Genomic DNA, 24,768 nt, shown 5'->3' with positions numbered 1-24,768 from the left:
ACAGATTTTTAATCCTTGAAAACACAATGTACAGTTTTCTCTTTAAAACAACAAGGATCAGTTCACCGCTGAGGGCCGAAGTAACTTCTCAATAGTAAGGTTTAAATAATTCCTTTTTAAACACAAGGATTTAGAGAAACGGCTGACGGCCTTACTTAAGTAAAACTAAAATATCCTTAAATAATTCCTTTTAAGGTTCAAATGGCTCTGAGAAGTATGGGACTTAACTTCTAAGGTCATCAGTCCCCTAGAACTTAGAACTACTTAGACCTAAGTAACCTAAGGACATAAAACACATCCATGCCCGAGGCAGGATTAGAACCTGCGACCGTAGCGGTTGCGCGGTTCCAGACTGTAGCGCCTAGAACCGCTCGGCCACCCCGGCCGGCTCCTTTTAAGGCACAAGAATTTAGACAAACGGTTGAAGGCCTGACTTAAATAAAATTAAAATATCTTCTCGGTTACAGGCCCAAATAATATTTCAGATCAGCAAAGGAAATTCTTAAAAGGCAAGCATTAACCAATTTCGGCTAAAAGCCATATTATGGAAAACTTAAATTAATTCCTCGGCTGAAATCCCAATAATATTTCAACATAATAAAAGGGAACCTTTAAAGACAAGCATTTAAACAGTACAACAGAAAACCATCTTAAGAAAACTTGAAATATCTTGACGGCTGAAGGCCCAAACAATTATTCAGAATAATTAAAGACAAACATTAAGATAAGCATTTACACTATACGGCTGAGGGTATTTTAATATTTCAAGATGATTAAAGAGAAACCTTACAGAAAGGAATTTACACGTTACGGGCTGAAAGCCACAGATTTTAAAACAAACGCGGCTGAAGGCCTAAATACAAAGCAAACAAGGATTTTAAATAAAACATGGCTGAAGGCCTTATCTTAAAATACTTCACATAATGTTCGACTGAAGGCCATATACTGAACACAGAACTGACAAAATTAATACACGGCTGAAGGCCTGGCACAGTACTTGCGACAAAAGAAAATCACAAACACAAAGAGCAGAACAGTGGTGCTCAGAAGTGTTCCGAAGCCGGCCTGGGGAGGAAACTCTAACAACAGTTTAGGTGAGATAGGCAGTCAAGTGTAACACTAAATAATCGGTGGCAACACGGCCTAGAGACGGCTGAAGAACCAACAAACAACCTACTGAATTCCTTTCCACCCAACTAAAGGCGCGACAACCGATCGACTGGCTACTCCAGTACGCCGACTACATTAATCTGCTCAACGGAAATCACAGAAGCTACACACAGTTCCACATAAACACTTGCACCAAGAACTCTGACAATCCTAAAAACCAATCACCATGGAACAACAAGGAGAAATGACAAGTCACACACACAGAGTTTCCATAAACGGTCGGCGACCAAATACACGTCGTCCGATAAGACGACCGACCGACCGACCAATAAAGGTCATCCCCACTCAAGCTATGAGTGTCGGCAATGGTCGGGCGAGTCTTGGCTGTCCTGAGCTCACTGCAGCTGCAACCCGACTCAACTCGTTGTCCGTTTGGAATTCGGAGACACGGCGACCCGGGTACACTGGCTCGGACCCACCCATGCAGAAGTAACTCTTGCCCATCGGCGACGACATCTCTGCACGAGGAAGGAACCGACCCACGTCCGGCATGACCAACTTACGAGGCCCAGAAACGATCAGAAGACCAAATACACGTCGCCCAATGAGACGACCAACCGAACGACCAACCAGCGGTTGTTCCCGCTCCAATCTGCTTCCGTCGGACAGTTCATGTGTGTGGCCAGCGGTCGGCAAGTACTGGCTGTCCGCGCCTCACTGGCGCTAAACGTCCCCGACTGACCTCCCGACAGACGACGACCCAGAAATACTAACGGTCGCGCCAGAAATAGTACGACAGTGCACTTATCGATAAGCGCTGCTGCTGCCACTCATGGGCAAGCAAACCAGCAAACTAGTGACACCAGTAAATAGGATTAAAAGATGGTTCAAATGGCTCTGAGCACTATGGGACTTAACATCTGAGGTCATCAGTCCCCTAGAACTAAGAACTACGAGGGTGAGTCAAATGACAACCTTAAATATTTTTTTAAATATTATTTATTGAGCAGAAGTGGTACAAAGCTGTATCACTTTTCAACATAATCTCCCCCACGCTCAATGCACGTCCTCCAGCTCTTACAAAGTCCATAAATTCCTTTAGAAAAAAATTCTTTTGGTAGTCCGCGCAACCTCTTCATCAGAACGGAACATTTTTCTCCCATTGCGTCTTTGAGTGGTCCAAACATATGGAAATCACTTGGGGCAAGGTCTGGTGAGTATGATGGATGAGGAAGACACTCAAAATGCAGGTCTGTGATTGTTGCAACTGTTGTACGGGCAGTATGGGGCCTTGCTGACAGCAATACACGTCGCTTTGATTTGATTGCGGGCTGGAGATGATTTTTTAGAAGATCTGTGCATGATGCAATGGTGACAGTGGTCCCTCTAGGTATGTAATGCTCCAAAATGACGCCTTTTTCTTCCCAAAAGAGAGTCAGCATAACCTTCCTAGCTGATCATTCTGTTTCAAACTTCTTTGGTTTTGGTGATGAGGTATGGCGCCATTCCTTGTTCGCTCTCTTCGTTTCCGGTTCGTGGAAGTGAACCCAGGTTTCGTCCCCAATAACGATTCTTGCAAGGAAGCCATCACCTTCTCATTCAAAGCGGGGAAGAAGTTCTGCACAAGCATCAACACGTCGTTCTCTCATTTCAGGAGTCACCTGCCGTGGCACCCATCTTGCAGACACTTTGTGAAACTGGAGCACATCATCCACAGAGTGGTGTGCTGACCCATGACTAACCTGTAAACATGCTGCAATGTCATTCAGTGTCACTCGGCAGTTTTTCCTTCACTACGGCTTCAACTGCTGCAATGTACTGTGGAGTCAGAACTCGTTGTCCCTGACCTGGACGAGGAGCATCTTCCACTGAAGTCACACTATTTGCGAACTTCCTACTCCATTCGTAGACTTGCTGCTGTGACAAACATGCATCACCGTACTGAACCTTCATTTCTCGATGAATTTCAATAGGCGCAAAAACCGAATAACGGAACGCTGTTCTTCCCTGGTGCAAGTCGCAAGTGGGGCGGCCATCTTTATACTGATACTGCGATGGTATGTGTGCATTTGCACTATGCTGCCACCTACAGGTCATGCTGAACGCTGTTTGTAGCACGCTTACCAACTTACGGGATAACGGCGAGAAATTTCGATTTCTTATTACAAATCTGAAGTTTTCATTTGACTCACCCGCTTAGTAGTGCTGACAAACTCGTCCACCTGTTGGTGTCTGAAAGATGTGTACCTACTGGTTTCCTCGCCTTCTAACAGAAGGACCAATAGTGCGGAATTGCTTGCGTGTTACGAGGCTGATCGTCACCATTGTTTGTCGAACATCGCCACATTGGAAACAAAACTGCAATCCTCAGAAGAAAATTTCAAACTTGTACACTCAGACGGTAGGATCATGGCGACGGTGTTCTGGGAGTCTGAAGAGGTTACTCTGTTTGATGTCGCCCTCATCGTGCAACGATCAACTCTGAAGTGTATTGTGCTACCCTCAGGGAATTGAAGAAACGACTTCAGCATGTTCGTCGCCACAAAAATGAAAACGAACTTCTCCTTCTCCACGACAACGCAATACCTCACGCAAGTCTGTGCGCCAAAGAGGAGCTGGCAACTTCATTGAACTGTTCTTCCACGTCCATGCTACAGCCCGGATGACGCATCTTACGACTTCCATCTATTTGGTGCAATACGTGTGTGGAGAGATCATTGACACTGCAGGATGATGGCTCCGAAGTCGACGTGGAGAGTGCTACCAGCTGGGTACACCGGCCCGCCCAATAAACGTGGCGAAAAGTCGTCACATTGAACAGATATTATGGTGAAAAATAGGGTTTTGTAGCCAGAAGACTTTGAAATGTGGTGTATTGGAATCCCGAACAAAAAGGGCCTGTTTTTAGAAAAAAAAAGTGTTGCGTTACTTATTGAACGTCCCTCGTACGTATTCCTGAGTCACATTACTGGCAGAGCCATAGTTCGCGAGAAATACTTTAGGTCAAACGACTCCCTATAAACTACAGAATGGGGTTTTGTCCGAATTTACGTAGCCAAACTAAGAGTGGGAAATGGACAAATGGGGTCTGAAACTGACCAGTTTCAGATCTAATTTTGTACATAAAACGTTGTATTGGTACAGGGTGACACACGGTAGACAGACGGTTTTTAAGGAAATAATACTCAGACAACTTTAAAATTAATGCATGTTTATTTACACAAAATCAGAGCTCATTATTTGCCATTTTAGTTAACAAAGTTATTTGTAAAAAATGATGTCCTCAAGGTGATGTCCACCATTTCGAATGCATAACTCAAGTCTCTTATCAAAATCCTCCATTAAACGGATTAAAATCTCTGCAGGAATGGCAGAAATTTCTTCAATGATTGCATTCTTCAACTCGTCCAAATTTCGTGGTTTGTGGTTATAGACACAGTTCTTAAGGTACCCCCAAAGAAAAAAGTCACATACTGACAAGTCGGCAGACCTGGGAGGCCAAGGAACATTGCCAAAGGGTGAGATAATCCGGCCAGGAAACATGCATCTAAGAACTGTCATTGAAGTGTTTGTGGTGTGCGATGTTGCCCCATCCTGCTGGAACAAAACTCGTTTTAAAGGGATTCGTCAACTTCTTAGTTCTTGTTTCAAGAATGTTTCAAGCATACGAATGTAACGAACCGAATTAACAGTAACTGTGGCCTCATTCTCTTAAAATAAAATAAGGTCCAATAATGCCAACAGAGCCAAGAGCATACCAGACTGTTACTTTTTCTGAATGTAGAGGACGCTGGTGGTTAAGGTGTGGAAGCTCTAGAGCCCAGTAACGTGGGTTTTGCTTATTCACAGTCCCGTTTAAACGAAAATGAGCTTCAACGCACATCAATAAAATTTCATTTTTATTAGATCCCAAAATCACTTGCATTCTGTAAGCGAAGTCTTCTCGTACAGCAAAATCAGTTTCCTTAAGTTGTTGGACAATGAGCATTTTGTAGGGATGGAATTTTAATTCTTTATGCTAAATTCGTCTAACTGATTCAGGATTGATTCGTAACTCACTGGCATGACGTCTAGCTGACTGCCGCTTGCCTTACCCCTTCAACATTTTCTGGTGTCGTTACTCTGAATCTCGGGCCAGGATGCTTCTTATCCAGTATGTTTCCAGTTGATCTGAAGTTTTCCACCCATCTGAGGATTGTGTTACGGGTCGGAACACCTCCATGTCGACAGACATTAAACCATGCACGAAACAATCGCTGCGTAGCAATAATAGACTCACCACTTTTCACGAAACTTTCATAGACAAACACTCGATGTTGCAAGTCCCACTGCTCCATAGTGACTGAGTAAATGAAATGGCGTCTTGTGTGGATCAGAACTATCCTCACCACGACCACCTCCGACCACCGCGCCCTCAGTACTACGCAGTTCAAAACCGTCCGTCTCCCGTGTGTCACCCTGTGTGATATCTGACTGTCAATATGGTTCCTTCGAACAAACTACAAAATTCCCGCCATTTCGGGGTAAAAATACTTTAGGAAACCGATTCTGTGAACGTCTTTGTAATGTCTCGGCTTTGTCGCAGCTATATCGAAGCCTATCGTTTATCGTGCAGCCATTATCACTTCACAGCTGAAACTTTGTAACAGGGCTGCTAGCTGTCAGGAATCTTCTTATGGTAATTCGACTGCAGAATGTCTCGAACATCATATCAGTTGTACAAACTTGGCTGGCGACCAAAAATGCCTGGTCTTCCGGGAACAATGAAGGCAGATAAGTGTGTGAGAAGAAATGACAACCGAAAAGTTTGTCCAGGCTCGTAGAGTTGCCTTAAAGAAGAGTGAGAAAATTCTTGGCAGACTTTGACACTTTCTTGACCTATCTTGCTACGTTTGTGATCGCCAAATCGTTCTTTTGGTAAGGTGTGTGGGTATCATCAGGATACATAAGCTGCTTGCACATAATGATATGCCTGCCTATAATGATGGACAAACATGCAAAGGATGCTGTAAATCATTGATCGGTAATCGTATTCCTTCAGAGGCAAACTGCAACAAAATAAAATTGGAAGAAGTGCCATCTATCTTCAGTGACTCGTCATTCAAGGTAAAGCGTCTTCTTGCATCATTCCACACATTTATCATTTATCTACATCCAAAAGGATCACAGTGTAACTTAGACGAAGAAAAAAGAGTCTTCCTCACGTCCCAAAAATCGTGGAGGGAGTATTCAGCAACTGCCAAGCAACCTTATGGATGAAGGCGTCATCCTGATCACAGAAGAGTTGCAGTCAATATCAAGCGGAATTTTGACACTCGACCACAAATCATGCATTCTGCTTTTAATTATCTCAGGAATCATAAACATTTGTATGCCAATTTCAGTCTTGTTGGCTGCCTTTATACCAAATGGTCTATTTGTTTTATATTCAGAAATGTCAAATGCACTGAGTTGACACCTGATCACTTCGTATGGATCACAGTTCTCCACCCAGTAAATGAAGCTGTCTGTGTCTATATCAAGAAACTCTGGATCTCCAAAATGAGTTTTCTCAAACTCATAATGAAAATGGCACATGTGGATATTTAATAGCTCCATTACATACATACCAACATAAACAGATTTCGTGAACTATATTGCAACTGTCGCCTTCTCCAGAGCAACAAATACTTCACGGAAGTTGGTGGCCCACTTAAAATTTGGACTGGCGATCAATTGTCTAGGCCCCCAAAGCCATTGCAATGACTGTAGGTTTTACTTGTGCTGTGATTCCGAACATTCCCCATTATTTTGCGATAAATAGCACTTTTCATCTGTAGTAATATGTAAAAGAGAAATGAGAGGAAACATTGTTTCCAAAAACATCGAACATTCTTGACCGATTTACTTCAGATATTTACATGATACTCTAATAAACATTCTGATAAACATATTTACTCCGTTCACAGAGTCTCTCGAATTTTGTGTTGGTCTGGTGAACGGCCCTCTCGAATTTTATGCTAACATTTGCACATGTTTCTGCTTGCGCATTCATATGTGTCAGATCGTCATTCTTCATTCCAAATTATTCATCAATATATAGATAGATGTTCTCTGACTGATTACGTGGCGTATGTGAATTTGTCCATAGTGTAATGAATAATTGTGTAATTACCTCCCTTTACTATTTACTAAATCCCAGCTGCTTGACGAATTTCAAGATACATCACCCATCTGTTAACGTATTAAATTCTTCTGCGGTGCTTTATAGGTTACAGCGGTGATTTCATGCTTTGTGTCAATATTTAGTTAACACTTTTGTACAGATCTGTGAAAAATATTCATTATTTCAACTCAGAAGGTTATATGTATTAACTTCGAGGATGCATCACATGATTGTATTTCTCCATGGTGTGTTTTTTACTAATAGCCTTATATACCATTAAATTGCCTTAAAAGATACTTGAAGTTTTCATGTTATTGTCATTCCTTCAACTGTGTTTTATCTATAACCAAAAACCTGTGCCGTGAGTGGTTCCAAAAATCTTATGTACCGTGTCGTTCTATTTGTGATCATCCATCACCAGGTCCGTAAGTCGCATACTTAAGATTAAATGAAACTAAACTAAAAAACTAAACTTCTCCCGCACAGGCCATAAAGGTCCAAAGGTACCGACTGACCGCCGTGTCATCCTCAGCCCACAGGAGTCACTGAATGCGGATATGGAGGGGCATGTGGTCAGCACACCGCTCTCCCGGCAGTATGACAGTTTCTGAGACCGGAGCCGCTACTTCTCAATCAAGTAGCTCCTCAGTTTGCCTCACAAGGGCTGAGTGCAGCCAGCTTGCCAACAGCGCTCAGCAGATAGAAGTGCTAGCCCAGCCCAACAGCGCTTAACTTCTGTGATCTGACGGGAACCGGTGTTACCACTGCGGTAAGCCCGTTGGCTAAGATTAAATACACTAACAAAAATAGAAACAACAAGCAGCAGTTGTGTGACATAAATGAAAGTTGATAGCGTGTTTCTACGTCTGTTGGATAATATCTATTCAAATTTTGTGCCAATCGCATAAGAGTAGCACAACTATGAGGATGCAAATCAGGTTGCCCTTAAATATACGCAGTAATCGTCTTGAGACTCGACGCAGTGAGTAGATGGATGTTGGTGAAGAATGCATTTAAGGCGACAAAGAAGCCATTATCAACACCTCTCTGAGTTTGAACGAGATCGAGTAATAGGGCCATGAGGAGATGGATGTTTCTTCTTCTGTAATGCAGAAAGACTAGGCAGGAATGTAACCACTACAGACGATTGCTGGTAGCCATGGTCACGAGAATGTACAGTCGTAAGAAGACTGGGCTTTTGATGTCCGCGTGGCACTACCGAAAGGGAAGACCATTGTGTTTGGTATGTGGCTCTGGCGCATCCTAATACATCTGCAGCAGTAATTTGAGCACCAGTTGGCACTACAGTGATACAGTGAACTGTCACAAATCAGTTACTTCAAGGACAGTTTAGGGCCCAATACCCTGTAGCTTGCATCCCACTGACCCCCAAACCACCGCCATTGTTGGCGACTTCAGTGGTGTGAAGCGAGAGATCATTGCAGGCCAGGGTGGAGGTCAGTTGTGTTTGCTGCTGAAAGCTGGTTCTGCCCCGATGCCAGTCACGGCAGTGAGTTGATCAGAAGAAGACTAGTTGAGGGTCTGTAACCAATCTGTCTGCATGCTAGACACACTGAACCCACATGATGTCTTAACATTCGGTACCACATACATCTACAGGCATATGTTCCAAATGTGTATTACTTAAGACTGTCACATGCTAATAAAATTTTTGCCAAACCAAAATAAATGGTGACTGGTGAAGTTATTGGCCATACTGGTATTGACCAGGATGTAGGATACCTGAAAAGTAAATACTGTTTTCAGAGGTAGATAATCAGCTGTTGCAATGATTGGATGATGAGCAGAGTAAAAATATTGTAGCGTGGGATTATACAAACAGTTACTAATATTTGACGACAAGCGCATTCTGCTACCTGTTGACTAATGGGACAAACGTGTCTGGATGCTGCCATTTTATACACTCAGAATACAACAAGAAGAGTGCATTGAACTTTTGAAGTTTATGGTAACTGCGTGCATTGCAAGCTTGCGCATACTAAAAAAAAAGTTTTAGCTGTGTATGAGCTACCGTGCTGAAAAACTGAAAGATGGCACAACATTCCCGTCCACCTAAGGAGGCCAGTGAGAGAAAAGAAGCTTATTTAGGTACTCACATTATATTATTGATGTATGTGTATCCGTGTGTGTAAGACTGTAATCGCCGTGGTATTTTTCTTGTATGTGATGTCATTGAGTATTCACAGCCTGAAGTTTCAGTATCATTGTCCATATAACGTACAGTTTGAATGTTAGAGGGAGTAAGCTAGTTATTGTGGGAATGACGTCAGAACTTAAGTTGAAGTCAGTAACAGTATTAAACAATTTCCTATACTGTAGTAATGGAATGACGTTATGCAGAAATGAGTGGCACTACCTACACGGTGGTTCAATGAATATCGCAGCAATGTTCAGCAGATATATTAAAAAATCCTGCAGTATTATTAGATGAGCATACAATCTCCAGTGGCAGCTTCCAACATACAGTGAAGAAGGTAACACTGAGTGTATGTGTTTGCGAGAATATACACTGAGAGAAGAAAAATCACAAGGCCAAAAAATAATTGCCGTAGAGTAATTAAATTTAGGGATTACATTTGTCGAGCTGACATACATAAGTGATTAAAATTGCAAGATCACAGGTTAATGTAACTGTGAGATACATCACTGCAAATGTGAAACCTTGGTACACTAATAACCGGCGTGACTGCTAGAATGTTGGATGCAAGCATCGAAATGTGCAGGCGTTGTGTTGTACAGGTGCCGGATTCAGTTTGTGGGGTGGAGTTCCATACCAGTTGCACTCGCCCAGTCAGTACGGGTAGAGTTAATACTATTCCTTTATGACGCTGGAGTTGTCGTCCAATTATGTCGCATAGGTGCTCGACTGAAGATAGATCTCATGATCGAGTGGGCCGAGGCAACATGTCGACACTCCGTGGAGCATATGCAGCCACAGTGGTATGTGGGCGAATTATATCCTGTTGGAAAACATCCCCTGGAATGCTGTTCGTTAATGGCAGCACAACAGGTCGTATCACCAGATTGACTTACAGTTTGGTAGTCAGGGTGTGTGGGATAACCAAGAGAGTGCTCGTGCTGATATGCAAAGTAGTACCCCATACCAGACTCCGATTCGTCGGGTCGAGTTGCCCCTTGTTCACGACAGCCCCAAGCAGCCACAACAAGAGCGCTTTCACAGCCGCGCGTACAGCCACGTAGACATGTAAACAGGCTTGTAAAGTCTTGCCCTAGATGTTTTGCCCGCCATAAAAGACAGGATTGGTTCAAATGGCTCTGAGCACTATGGGACTTAACATCTGAAGTCATCAGTCCCCTAGAACTTAAGGTACGTTTACACTGGAATACATGTATCGCGACATGTATGAGCGACATGTCAATTTGACATGTCGCGATACATCACCTCATACAAAAATTCACGGAACTTGTATGCGGACCCTCGAGCTCATACATGTCGCGTATACATTTTGTATATCGCTTTTTGGCCATATACGCGACATGTATGAGCGACATTTGAAGAACTCGCGCATGCGCAGTACTATCATTTCCTGTCGTCTTGTCGACTGCCGCTTATTTCGACGATTAGCGCATGCGTAGTACCAGGCTCTTTGGCGGCTTTTTGAGTTTTGAAGGTGCCGACTGTCGTTTCGACGTTAATGTATCTGCATAGAATATCAAAAAGTGCCATATGCAACATTATTCTTCGTGTTTGCGAGGCCATTGTGCAAGTTTTATCCCAAGAAGTGAAGGTAAAAGTTTTATATATATATCAGTGTATGTAAAACATATAATTTTTTCATGCATCTGGCACGTATATTAATGTTTTGCTATTATTCCGGTGGCCTCGCGTGATAATGTTGACAACGGATGCCGACAATCGTGTGTGAGACGTTGGCATTAGCAATCGCGCGACAATGCAAATGTTTTGTCATGAAATCTTCGTTTTACGAGGAATCCCCAGTGGCAAAAAAACGGAGTGTTACTGCCAACTGATCCTCTGGTGGAATCGCTTCCCGAAAGTTTGTGTAGGTTTTGGACACAAGAGGAGCCACAAGTGATAACAAACCGCGGAAATCCTCCATACTCATCCTACCATAATTTCTAAAATATGCGCCATCCTCTAGTGTTAATTCGCGAGAAACTCTCTGTGCCACCATCTACGCTTCCTCCGCCTTTTCTTCCTATCATCTTCCAAAAGAGCAAGTGTATCAGCACATAAAAATGTGAAATCTTCCAAATCGTCGTCGGAAGCTATCGCACTGTGATACATATCAACCAGTGTAAACGCACCCTCATACATGTATGAGGTTGATACTTGTCAACTCATACAAGTCGCGATACATGTCGCAAAGTCGCCTATACATGTATCTCATACATGTGCCGATACAAATCGCAGTGTAAACGCACCTTTAGAACTACTTAAACCTAACTAACCTAAGGACAGCACACACATCCATGCCCGAGGCAGGATTCGAACCTGCGACCGCAGCAGTCGCGCGGTTCCGGACTGGGGCGCCTAGAACCGCTCGGCCACCGTGGCCGGCCACTGGAATTTCCTGTGCGTTGTATGCAGTGGGGGCTCGCTAGATTTAAGAAGGCGTGATGAGGCTAACTGTTCGTACGCGGCACGATTAAGCAAAGTTACTGAGGCACCCGTATCTAACTGAAAGTTCACACGACGGCCAGCAGTTCGTAATGACACAAATAGTTTGTTAGATCGTCGTTACACATCAGTAGAGCGAGAAGGAGGCACAACCTAAATCTTATTTTGGTCAGAGCCTGTTGTGGGTTTAGAAAACACAGTGTTCACTGCTTGTGTACGAGCCTGTTTTTTCTGGGAGCGGGCAAAATTGGCGTTTTTCTGCCGTTGCAAACAAACTGCTAGGACAAGGCCTTTTTTCCACACGTGTATCACGTTGCGTTACGTGATGTGTAATCCTGTCTTTGCCGGCCGGAGTAGTTCTAAGTTATAGGGGACTGAAGACCTCAGACAGTAAGTCCCATAGTGCTCACAAGGGAACCTCCCCATCGCACCCCCCTCAGATTTAGTTATAAGTTGGCACAGTGGATAGGCCTTGAAAAACTGAACACAGATCGATCGAGAAAACAGGAAGAAGTTCTGTGGAACTATGAAAAAATAAGCAATATATACAAACTGAGTAGTCCATGCGCAAGATAAGCAATATCGATGACTGTGCGAGCTCAAGAGCGCCGTGGTCTCATGGTTAGCGTGACGAGCTGCGGAATGAGAGGTCCTTGGTTAGAGTCTTCCCTCGAGTGGAAAGTTTAACTTTTTGTTTTCAGTTTATGTGACAAACTCTTATGTTTTCATCACTTTTTTGGGAGTGATTATCACTTCCACAAGAAAACCTAAATCGGGCAAGGTAGAAGAATCTTTTTACCCATTCGCCAAGTGTACTAGTTAGGTTGGTCGACAACATATTCCTGTCATGTGACGCACATGCTGTCACCAGTGTCGTATAGAATATATCAGACGTGTTTTCCTGTGGAGGAATCGGTTGACCTATGACCTTGCGATCAAATGTTTTCGGTTCCCATTGGAGAGGCACGTCCTTTCGTCAACTAATCGCACGGTTTTGCGGTGCGGTCGCAAAATACAGAGACTAAACTTATTACAGTGAACAGCGACGTCAATGAACGAACGGACAGATCATAACTTTGCGAAAATAAAATTTTCTGTCGAGGGAAGATTTGAACCAAAGACCTCTCGTTCCGCAGGTGCTCACGCTAACCACGGGACCACGGCGCTCCTGAGTTCACACACTCCTTAATATTGCTTATCTTGGGCATGAATTACTCAGTTTGTATATTTTGCTTATTTTTTCATAGTTCCACAGAACTTCTTCCTGTTTTCTCGATCGATCAGTGTTCAGTTTTTCAAGGCCTATCCACTGTGCCAACTTATAACTAAATCTGAGGGGGGTGCGATGGGGATGTTCCCTTGTCAGAGGCCGCGCGGGATTAGCCGAGCGGTCTACGGCGCAGCAGTCATGGACTCTGCGGCTGGTCCCGGCTGAGGTTCGAGTCCTCCCTTGGGCATGGGTGTGTGTGTGTTTGTCCTTAGGACAATTTAGTTTAAGTAGTGTGTAAGCTTAGGGACTGACGACCTTAGCAATTAAGTCCCATAAGATTTCACACACATTTGAACATTTTACCACTGTTCAAAGCCATTTGAACCATTTTTGAAATTCTAGTGCTTGGACAGTGTAGTTTGCCTGCCACTTATAAATCTCACACTAGGACAGTGAATTTTATTGCGTTGAAATCAAGAGACAGTGAGGACATATTCAGTTTAGAAGCCGTTGATTTGTTATGACTTAACATCCAAGACAATGTACTTTCAGTGTCGGCTTTTGCACCAAAAGACAGTGCCGCAAGCTTACTTAAAGAATTTCCTGAACTACTTTCAGACAAAATGGGAAAAGCTAATAACTTTGTAGCGCACGTTACACTGAAAGACAATTCACAGCCTAAGTTTCTCCGGACCAGCCCCGTTCCAGTTGCTTTGAGAGACAAAGTAGCCAGTGAATTGAAAGAATTGCAAAATAATGGTATAATTGCTCCCATGCAAGCTAGTCAAGGGGCAAGTCCTCTCGTTTTGTTTCCTAAGCCTTCTGGTCGCATTCGCATTTGTGTTGACTTCAACCCACAGACAGCAGTTGACGTTTATCCGCTACCTCGCCCTGAAGAACTCATGGTCAGGTTTGGTGCAGGACGTTACTTTTCTAAAATAAATTTGCGTAATGTCTACTTGCAAATTCCATTGGATGAAGAATTACAGAAAGTGTTTATTGTAAACACACACTTATGACTGTTCCACATTACTTGGAACAGCTCACTGCAGCAGTGCTGTTTCGTTCAAACTACGGTACTTCGACGATATTGTCGTTTCAGGTCCTACACATCGCCAGTTCGCGTACTCTTTCTCGACTGTAGTCAGAAGCAGGACTCGAGTGTCGTCTCAAAAAGTGTGACTTTTTTCAAACTGAACTACAGTACTTGGGTCAAGTGGTAAACAGTCAGGGTGTGCACCACCTCCAATCTCATTTGCTTACAATCCTTGACCTGCCTGTTTCTCGAAATGTATCTCAACTGCAGTCACTACTTGGCAAGATGACATACTACATTCGGTTCATACTGAACGTCGCTCAGATCGCGGCTCCATTGCATCGCTTCCGTCGGAAAAATGAGCCTTTCGTATGGACTGAAGACTGTCAAGACGCATTTCAGAAACTCAAAAATGCCTCCTGTCTCCTGCCTCGAGTATGGATGTTTGCGATATCCTTTGGTTAGTTAGGTTTAAGTAGTTCTAAGTTCTAGGGGACTGGTGACTTCAGATGTTAAGTCCCATAGTGCTCAGAGCCATTTTAACCATGCTTTGCTTAGTGACAGATGTTTAGTGGGTTTTGACCCTGCCAAGCCAGTAGTTTTGCAAGTCGACGCTTCTTCCTACGGAATTGGCGCTGTGCTTTCGCACAAAATTATTGCAAGAGACGAACCTATCGCTTTTGGCTCAAAGATGTTAACTCAAACTGTGTGCAATTCTTGTCAAATTAAAGACGCTCTTGCTATTCTGTATGGTGTGATCAAATTCCATCACTAATTGTATGGTCGCAGATCACAAGCCTTTGCAGTCCTTGTTTTATCCATCAAAGCCGGTTCCTACACGCACAGCTCAGAACTTGCAACGTTGGGCTTTGTTGCTTTCGCAGTAACAGTATGAATTTGTGTACAGACCTACGACGAAGTATGGGAATGCAGACGCCCTATCTCGCCTTCCGATTGGCCCAGGATGAGTTTGATGCATCTGCTGCATCTTGTTACCAAATAGATACGCAGGACTCTAAATTGCTGGAATCTTTTCCCTTGCACTACAGAAGAATTGCACAGGCCATGGAATTAGACCCAGATTTTGCTGCATTACATTGGCACGTCTTGGACTCGTTCATTAAACAGTATTCAGAACTCAGTTGTGCGCCGATATTTTGGACGTCGGCTTAACTTTGCAATCCAACAGTGTGTGATTCTAATTCAAAATGGCAGTGGACAGTCGCGTGTGCTTATTCCCACAGTGTTGTGAAAGGATGTGTTGCGATTGCCCACCAGGGACATTGGGGAGTTGTTCGCACTAAACAGTTAGCGCGAGCACTTGGCAGGTCATGGACGCCCCTATTGAACAGGTGACGTCACAGTGTCGCGCATGCGCGGAAAACCAGTCGGTTCCTCCACAGAGATTCTCAGCTTGGCCTGAGATTCAATTGCCATGGCAACGATTGCACGATGTCTTTGCAGGAGCATTTTAGAACAGTCGTTAGCTCATAGTGGTAGACTCTTTTAGCAGGTTCCTATTTGCGGTCCCTGTGATTTCTACCACATCACATAGCACCATTCAAGCATTATCCTCCATATTTTGCATTGAAGGATAGCCAGAAGCACTTGTGTCGGACAACGGACAACAGTTCACTTCATGTGATTTTGAACAGTTTTGTGAGCGAAATGGCATTCGTCGTCTAACAAGTGCTCCGTTTCAGCCGCAGTCCAATTGGAAAGCAGGACGCTTCGTAATACTTTTAAGCAACAGATGGCCAAGTTTCGCAGTATCCACACACGGGAACAGGCACTGCAACACTTTCGCGCCTCTTGTCGCTCCCTCAACCACGAGACGGTCGATCACCGCGGATCTTCTGCATGGATACACCCATTGCAGCATCTGGCGCCACTTTTCAGGGTTTATGGCAACCATGGGTGCTGAGAAAGAGGCGTGATCCAGGAACGCTTTGGCTCTTTTATATACCATACTGGCCATTAAAATTGCTACACCACGAAGATGACGTGCTGCAGACGCGAAATTTAACAGACAGGAAGAAGATGCTGTGATATGCAAATGATTAGCTTTTCAGAGCATTCACACAAGGTTGGCGCCGGTGGCGACACCTACAACGTGCTGACACGAGGAAAATTTCCAATAGATTTCTCATACACAAACAGCAGTTGACCTGCATTTCCTGGTGAAACGTTGTTGTGATGCCTCGTGTAAGGAGGAGAAATGCGTACCATCACGTTTCCGACTTTGATGAAGGTACGATTGTAGCCTATCGCGATTGCGGTTTATCATATCGTGACATTGCTACTCGCGTTGGTCGAGATCGAACGACTGTTAGCAGAATATGGAATCGGTGGGGTCAGGAGGGTAATACGGAACGCCATGCTGGATCCAACGGCCTCGTATTACTAGTAATCGAGATGACAGGCATCTTATCCGCATGGCTGTAACGGATCGTGCAGCCACGTCTCGATCCCTGAGTTTGCAAGACAGCAACCATCTGTACGAACAGTCCGACGGCGTTTGCAGCAGCATGGACTATCAGCTCGGAGACCATGGCTGCAGTTACCCTTGACGCCGCATCACAGACAGGAGCGCCTGCGATGGTGTACTCAACGACAAACCTGGGTGCACGAATGGCAAAACGTCATTTTTTCGGATGAATCCAGGTTCTGTTTACAGCATCATGATGGTCGCATCCGTGTTTGGCAATATCGCGGTGAACGCACATTGGAAGCGTGTATTCGTCATCGCCATACTGGCGTATCACCCGGCGTGATGGTATGGGGTGCCATTGGTTACACGTCTCGGTCACCTCTTGTTCGCATTGACGGCACTTTGAACAGTGGACGTTACATTTCGTATGTGTTACGAACCGTGGCTTTACCCTTCATTCGATCCCTGCGAAACCCTATATTTCGGCAGGATAATACACGACCGCATGTTGTAGGTCCTGTACGGGCCTTTCTGGATACAGAAAATCTTCAACTGCTACCCTGGCCAGCACATTCTCCAGATCTGTCACCAATTGAAAACGTCTGGTCAATGGTGGCCGAGCAACTGGCTCGTCACAATACGCCAGTCACTACTCTTGATGAACTGTGGTATCGTGTTGAAGCTGCACGAGCAGCTGTACCTGTACACGCCATCCAAGCTCTATTTGACTCAATGTCCAGGCGTATCAAGGCCGTTATTAGGGCCAGAGGTGGTTGTTCTGGGCACTGATTTCTCAGTATCTATGCACCCAAATTGCGTGAAAATGTAATCACATATCAGTTCTAGTATAATATATTTGTCCAATGAATACCCGTTTATCATCTGCATTTCTTCTTGGTGTAGCAATTTTAATGGCCAGTACTTGATTACAGGTCCCGATGGTTTGCAGCGCCGACACCAGAACTAAATTCGTGCGTGGCAGTTGCTCTTTAATTCTGCTTCTTTTCTTCCAACAGATTCATGGCCTTACTGGACCGCCTTCTGGTGCCACCAGGCACACCAGGAGGAGTGGATGGACAATGCGCAATCGCTCCTCCATCCCAGCTCGCCAAACCGATGGATTTGGACCTTCCGTCGCTGTCGCCGTCATCACCCCAGGACACGTCCTCAGGCCTGGTCGTGTGCCCTGGCAGCAGTTTACAGGAGGATTTTCCATTTGCCTCGCAAGCCAGATGGCGGGGCACGGTCTGGAGTACGCCCTCCTCCACGGTGCGACATTTCAGAGGGGAGGAATATGCCTACATAAGCTGTCGCCAGCACACCGATCGTCAAAGGTGTAGCAAGAAGATCGATAGTAGGCGCAGGAGCAATTGCGCCTACCACGAGAGAGGCCAAAGACAGACTCGCAAGCAACAGGCCACCAACGCTCTCTCGACTGCAATCATTTAGGCCGCCGCAAGCCGGAGGGTTACAATCATGCAGTCACTCAGTCACTGACGCACTAATTCGCACTCCAGTTTGGCTTGTACCACAACACATGGACTCTATTCCAGTTACATGAAAACTTATAGTTCATGTAAATAAAAAACATGTTACTCCACAAGTGCAATTGTGTTTTGGAGAGAAGATACCAACTACCAATTACATCCTCTCCATTAAGAATGAGACTTCCACTTTGCAGAGGAGTGTGCGCTGATATGAAACTTCCTGGCAGATTAAAACTGTGTGTCCGATACAGTTTTAATCTGCCAGGAAGTTTCATATCAGCGCACACTCCGCTGCAGAGTGAAAATCTCATTCTGGAAACGTCCCCCAGGCTGTGGCTAATCCATGTCTCCGCAGTATCCTTTCTTTCAGGAGTGCTAGTTCTGCAAGGTTCGCAGGAGAGCTTCTGTAAAGTTTGGAAGGTAGGAGACGAGATACTGGCAAAAGTAAAGCTGTGAGTACCGGCCGTGAGTCGTGCTTCGGTAGCTCAGATGGTAGAGCACTTGCCCGCGAAAGGCAAAGGTCACGAGTTCGAGTCTCGGTCGGGCACACTGTTTTAATCTGCCAGGAAGTTTCATCCTCTCCATTGCTTCCATGGTACAAGACGCTTCAGTGGTGGAGACGAGGATACTACATCCTGATGGTAGACGCTATCGTCTGAGAAAAAAAAACTGCATATAGGGGTTGACATGGTCTCCAGAGACAGAAAAATATTTGTGTTGATCCATTGTGCTTTCTAGAACGACCAGATCAGCCAGGGAACGCCGCAAAAACATTCCCCAGTCCACAACGATCCCACCACCGGTTTGAACCCCTCCAACGATTGTTTCGGTGTGTTTTGTTTAAGATATTTCACGCTTGTGGAGCGTAAAGCGTGATTCATCTGAAAGGCCACCTTTCGTCGCTCACTGCACATCCTGTTGCGGTACAGGAGTGCAAATTCCAGTTTCCGTCGTCAACGAAGCGCAGTCAGCATAGGTGAATGAACGAGACGCCTGTTATGGAGGCAAGTACGCAACAATTATCGTTGAGTGATTGAAGATAAGATACTGTTGGTAGCCCTTGGTTTATGTGGACAGTCACTGCTCAACAGTTCCAAATGTATTCGCCCGTACACATCTCCCATCTCTGACTGGGTGAATACCTGGCTGGTACCCATTTCCCGCCTCAGTTAGATGATTCAAAAACGTTTAGAAAACGTTCGCACACTTTCAAGTGGGATAACAGTAGAAGAAGACAGTCGGGGTACACAAATTCTGTCCTGGGGAGATGTGAAGGAAATCCGGCTAACCTATACTACCACTAAGAAGGCCAAATACAGTAATTAACTTGTCTACCCCATGAAGATACAGGAGAAAGTCCAAAAAAATTAGAATGAAGTAATTAAAAACCCTGTGGAAGCGAACCATATGCACATTTGACAAGAGCAATACTTGGAATTATTGGTGTACCCACCTTGCAGTATCGACAACTATCTTTTTCATTGAAATTTCGTGTTTGCACTTTGATGACAAGTAAGTGAAGAAGTTACCACACGAAAACAATTTGTATTTTCGGAAATATAACTCTGTTAATTCTCCATGTGGAATCATACATTGTTTCAAGCAAGCTTTTTTGCTGAATAAAAACCAACTTATGGCTCTTGAAAATCATATGGTCATACTGTCTGTTGCATGGTTGCATGATGCTGTTTGTTGGCCGTGCGGTCTAACGCACGGCTTTCTGGGCGGGAAGGAGCGCCTGGTCCCCGGCACGAATCCGCCCAGCGGATTTGTGTCGAGGTCCGGTGAACTGGCCAGTCTGTGGATGGCTTTTAGGCCGTTTTCCATCTGCCTAGGCGAATGCGGGCTGGTTCCCCTTATTCCGCCTCAGTTACAATATGTCGGCGACTGCTGCGCAAGTTCTCCACGTACGCGTACACCATCATTACTCTACCACGCAAACGTAGGGGTTACACTCGTCTGGTGTGAGACGTTCCCTGGAGGGTGGGGGGGGGGGTCCACCGGGGGCGGAACCGCACAATAACCCTGGGTTCGGTGTGGGGCGGCGGAAGGGTGAAGTGGGCTGCGGTAGTCGTCGTGGGGTTGTGGACCACTGCGGCTGCAGCGGGGACGGAGCCTCTCCGTCGTTTCTAGGTCAACGGTTAACATACAATACAATACAATGTCACTGTTTACCTTAGGTTCATTAATCTTCAAACATTGATTGAAAACGAATGAAGCCGGCCGCGGTGGCCGAGTGGTTCTAGGCGGTTCAGTCCGGAATCGCGGTGCTGCTACGGTCGCAGGTTCGAATCCTGCCTCGGGCATGGGTGTGTATGATGTCCTTAGGTTACTTAGGTTTAAGTAGTTCTAACTCTAGGGGACTAATGACCTCAAATGTTAAGTCCCATAGTGCTCAGCGCCATTTGACCTATTTGAACGCGAATGAAGAGCTTTATAGGTGAAATCAATTTTAACCGGATCTAACATTTGGAGCTGTGGCAACGGCCTTGCCGCAGTGGTAACACCGGTTCCCATCAGATCATCGAGGTTAGCGCTGCCGGGCTGGGCTAGCACTTGGATGGGTGAGCATCTGGTCTGCCCAGCGCTGTGGGCAAGCAGGGTGCACTCAGCCCTTGTGAGGCAAACTGAGGAGCAACTTGATTGAGAGGTAGCGGTTCCGGTCTCGTAAACTGACATACGGCCGGGAGAGCGGTGTCGTGACCACATGCCCCTCTATATCAGCATCCAGTGACGATTTTGGGCTGAGGATGACACGGCGGCCGGTCGGTACCGCTCGGTCTTCCAGGGCCTGTTCGGACGTTGTTTAGTGTAGACTTTCGGGCTGCGGCACATTCCTCGTGGGTGTGATTTCTTCCCCCTGGACCTGTTAGCCTGGTATGGGAAGCGGTTCTAGGCGGATCAGTCCGTAACCGCGATGCTGCTACGGTCGCAGGTTCGACTCCTGCCTCGGGCATGGATGTGTTTTATGTCCTTAGGTTAGTTAGGTTTAAGTAGTTATAAGTCTAGGGGACTGGTGACCTCAGATGTTAATTCCCATAGCGCTCAGAGCCATTTGAACCGTTTTAACCTGGTATGGGACAAATAGGGCTTAGCACTGTGAGCAAGCAAAGTGGCGACTCACGAGTATCTGGTTGGGGCTAGCGTCGCGGTCCACGTCGTAGCGCACCACCAGCTGGCCGGAGACGCCCTCCTCGCCCCGTTGCCGCTGCTCCTCCTTGGTGGGCGACCAGCGCACGATGGCAGACAACGGCGTGGGCCGCTCGATGCGAGCCAGGGGGTCCGCTGCAACAGGTAACACTCGGTACTCTCAGGCTATGCCTTCTCTCCTTCGAATCAGGGCCACGTACCATTGCTTGTACGCTGATCGATCACTAAACCTAGGTCACCGACTGGAGTTGCACAAGTGCAGGTATTTGGTGGGCTGCTCTGTGTATCTGCGGGGCGGACAAGGACACCACACGGCAATCGGATTTTTGTGTTTTTCTGTATTTGTGCTAGGTGAAGTTCAGAACTCAAATATCAGTTTGTCAAAGCACTTCTATGAAACTCTTAAAAATTCTCAAGAAAATCGACTTTGAAGTTTTCAGAGCGTTGCAAATGCATCTATTTAATCGGCAAGGTGGCTCTATGTTAAGAGCTTACCTGCCATAAGAATGTCCTAGGTTGGATTCCCATACATGGTAACATTTTAGACAAAGGTGTATGTATGCAGACTCAAGTGATGAATGAAAATTTGTACCGAGGCTGGAATTCGAACCTAGGTCCCCAGCTCAGTACGCAGATGCGCTAACCACTACGCTACCCTGACACAGCGGCTTTGCACGTCTGTCCGGGCTACCCTAGCACGCCTCCCATTTCCATTCACGCCTCGGTCCACTTGGTATTCCCCCTGAACTCCAACAGCATTTCAGAAGCTCTCCAATCCAACATCGAACGAAATAGGAGAGCCAGCCTGAAACCACGGCATAGGTGCTTTAATCAAATGAAACACACCTTTATTCCTGTATTTTTTCGAGTCACAAATATCTTTGATGTACCGGGTGATCAAAAAGCCAGTATAAATTTGAAAACTTAATAAACCACGGAATAATGTAGATAGAGAGGTAAAAATTGACACACATGCTTGGAATGACATGGGGTTTATTAGAACCAAACAAAAAATAGTGTTGCTAGACGCGTGAAAGATCTCTTGCGCGCGTCGTTTGGTGATGAACATGTGCTCAGCCGCCACTTTCGTCATGCTTGGCCTCGCAGGTCCCCAGACCTCAGTCCGTGCGATTATTGGCTTTGGGGTTACCTGAAGTCGCAAGTGTATCGTGATCGACCGACATCTCTAGGGATTCTGAAAGACAACATCCGACGCCAATGCCTCACCATAGCTCCGGACATGCTTCACAGTGCTGTTCACAACAGTATTCTTCGACTACAGCTATTGTTGAAGAATGATGGTGGACATATTGAGCATTTCCTGTAAAGAACATCTTCTTTGCTTTGTCTTACTTTGTTATGCTAATTATTGCTATTCTGATCAGATGAAGCGCCATCTGTCGGACATTTTTTTGATCACCCGGTGTATACACAGATTGAAGCGACGAATGAAAATTAGTGCCAAACATGGGTTTCGAAACTGTGTCTCCTGCTCACTACGGAGATAGGGGGACTATCAAAACACTGTACCTGTCGACTGGTGTTGCTATTTTTACTGACAACGGAGGAGAGGTGAGCAGCGATTTCAAGAATGTTCGAGCTTCACTGTAGTGCTTGTTTATCCATTTATTTTTTACCTCGTCACGTTAAGAGTATGCACATACGCAATATTTTATGATTAGAACAGTGTGTGTCACAGCAAAAAGATTACAGAATATATTTACCTTTGACAGATTCATTTAATTGTTGTTGTTGTTGTTGTGGTCTTCAGTCCTGAGACTGGTTTGATGCAGCTCTCCATGCTACTCTATCCTGTGCAAGCTTCTCCATCTCCCAGTACCTACTGCAACCTACATCCTTCTGAATCTGCTTAGTGTATTCATCTCTTGGTCTCCCCCTACGATTTTTAACCTCCACGCTGCCCTCCAATGCTAAATTGGTGATCCCTTGATGCCTCAGAACATGTCCTACCAACCGATCCCTTCTTCTGGTCAAGTTGTGCCACAAACTCCTCTTCTCCCCAATCCTATTCAGTACCTCCTCATTAGTTATGTGATCTACCCACTTAATCTTCAGCATTATTCTGTAGCACCACATTTCGAAAGCTTCTATTCTCTTCTTGTCCAAACTATTTACCGTCCATGTTTCACTTCCATACATGGCTACACTCCATACAAATACTTTCAGAAACGACTTCCTGACACTTAACTCTATACTCGATGTTAACAAATTTCTCTTCTTCAGAAAAGCTTTCCTTGCGATTGCCAGTCTACATTTTATATCCTCTCTACTTGGACCATCATCAGTTATTTTGTTCCCCAAATAGCAAAACTCTTTTACTACTTTAAGTGTCTCATTTCCTAATCTAATACCCTCAACATCACCCGACTTAATTCGACTACATTCCATTATCCTCGTTTTGCTTTTGTTGATGTTCATCTTATATCCTCCCTTGAAGACACCATCCATTCCATTCAACTGCTCTTCCAAGTCCTTTGCTGTCTCTGACAGAATTACAATGTCATCGGCGAACCTCAAAGTTTTTATTTCTTCTCCATGGATTTTAATACCTACTCCGAATTTTTCTTTTGTTTCCTTTACTGCTTGCTCAATATACAGATTGAATAACATCGGAGAGAGGCTACAACCCTGTCTTACTCCCTTCCCAACCACTGCTTCCCTTTCATGTCCCTCGACTCTTATAACTGCCATCTGTTTTCTGTACAAATTGTAAATAGCCCTTCGTTCCCTGTATTTTACCCCTGCCACCTTTAGAATTTGAAAGAGAGTATTCCAGTCAACATTGTCAAAAGCTTTCTCTAAGTCTACAAATGCTAGAAACGTAGGTTTGCCTTTCCTTAATCTTTCTTCTAAGATAAGTCGTAAGGTCAGTATTGCCTCACGTGTTCCAGTATTTCTACGGAATCCAAACTGATCTTCCCCGAGGTCGGCTTCTACTAGTTTTTCCATTCGTCTGTAAAGAATTCGTGTTAGTATTTTGCAGCTGTGGCTCATTAAACTGATTGTTCGGTAATTCTCACATCTGTCAACACCTGCTTTCTATGGGATTGGAATTATTATATTCTTCTTGAAGTCTGAGGGTATTTCGCCTGTTTCATACATCTTGCTCACCAGATGGTAGAGTTTTGTCAGGACTGGCTCTCCCAAGGCCGTCAGTAGTACCAATGGAATTTCTTTTAATCTTAATTTCAAAATAGCGCAAATCACAATAATTTGACAGAATTAAAGGCAATGTGTTCTTATACCCATATCTAAATAACGTACTCCGCAAAGCACTGCTAGATGGCTAGCAGAAGGCACAAAGCATTGTACCACATATTAGGTCATTTCCGCTTACTACAAAAGCTTATGAAATGGAGAAAGAATGTCTTGTTCAGTGCCTCTATGGGCAATGTAACTAGGTTTTGTCTCTGCAATGCATTTGGGAGTGATACATAGTGGGCTGCAGTTCATATCTACATTTCTCACTTTACAGTGGCTCTAAAAGATAGGTAAGTGGGGCTTTGCGGTATAATTCGATCTATCTTCAAGGGTGTACTAATTATAGTTATTGA

At 44.8% G+C, this 24,768-nt stretch overlaps 1 protein-coding gene across 8 annotated transcripts in view; it reads right to left on the bottom strand.

Annotated features, from left to right (window-relative positions):
• Nucleotides 1–24,768, bottom strand: part of LOC126197766 (inter-alpha-trypsin inhibitor heavy chain H4-like) — a 204,436-nt gene that overhangs the window by 129,041 nt on the left and 50,627 nt on the right. For all 8 annotated transcript variants that reach the window (XM_049934662.1, XM_049934666.1, XM_049934664.1 and 5 more), the window contains exon 7: nt 21,168–21,328. In XM_049934662.1, coding sequence (XP_049790619.1) covers nt 21,168–21,328 — 161 coding nt within the window. The remainder of the gene's footprint in view (nt 1–21,167; nt 21,329–24,768) is intronic.

The sequence above is a fragment of the Schistocerca nitens genome, chromosome 1, assembly GCF_023898315.1.
Source record: "Schistocerca nitens isolate TAMUIC-IGC-003100 chromosome 1, iqSchNite1.1, whole genome shotgun sequence".
Classification (NCBI taxonomy): Eukaryota; Metazoa; Arthropoda; class Insecta; order Orthoptera; family Acrididae; genus Schistocerca; species Schistocerca nitens.
Note: the sequence above shows the minus strand (reverse complement) of the source record. Positions and strands in the feature narration are given on the sequence as shown.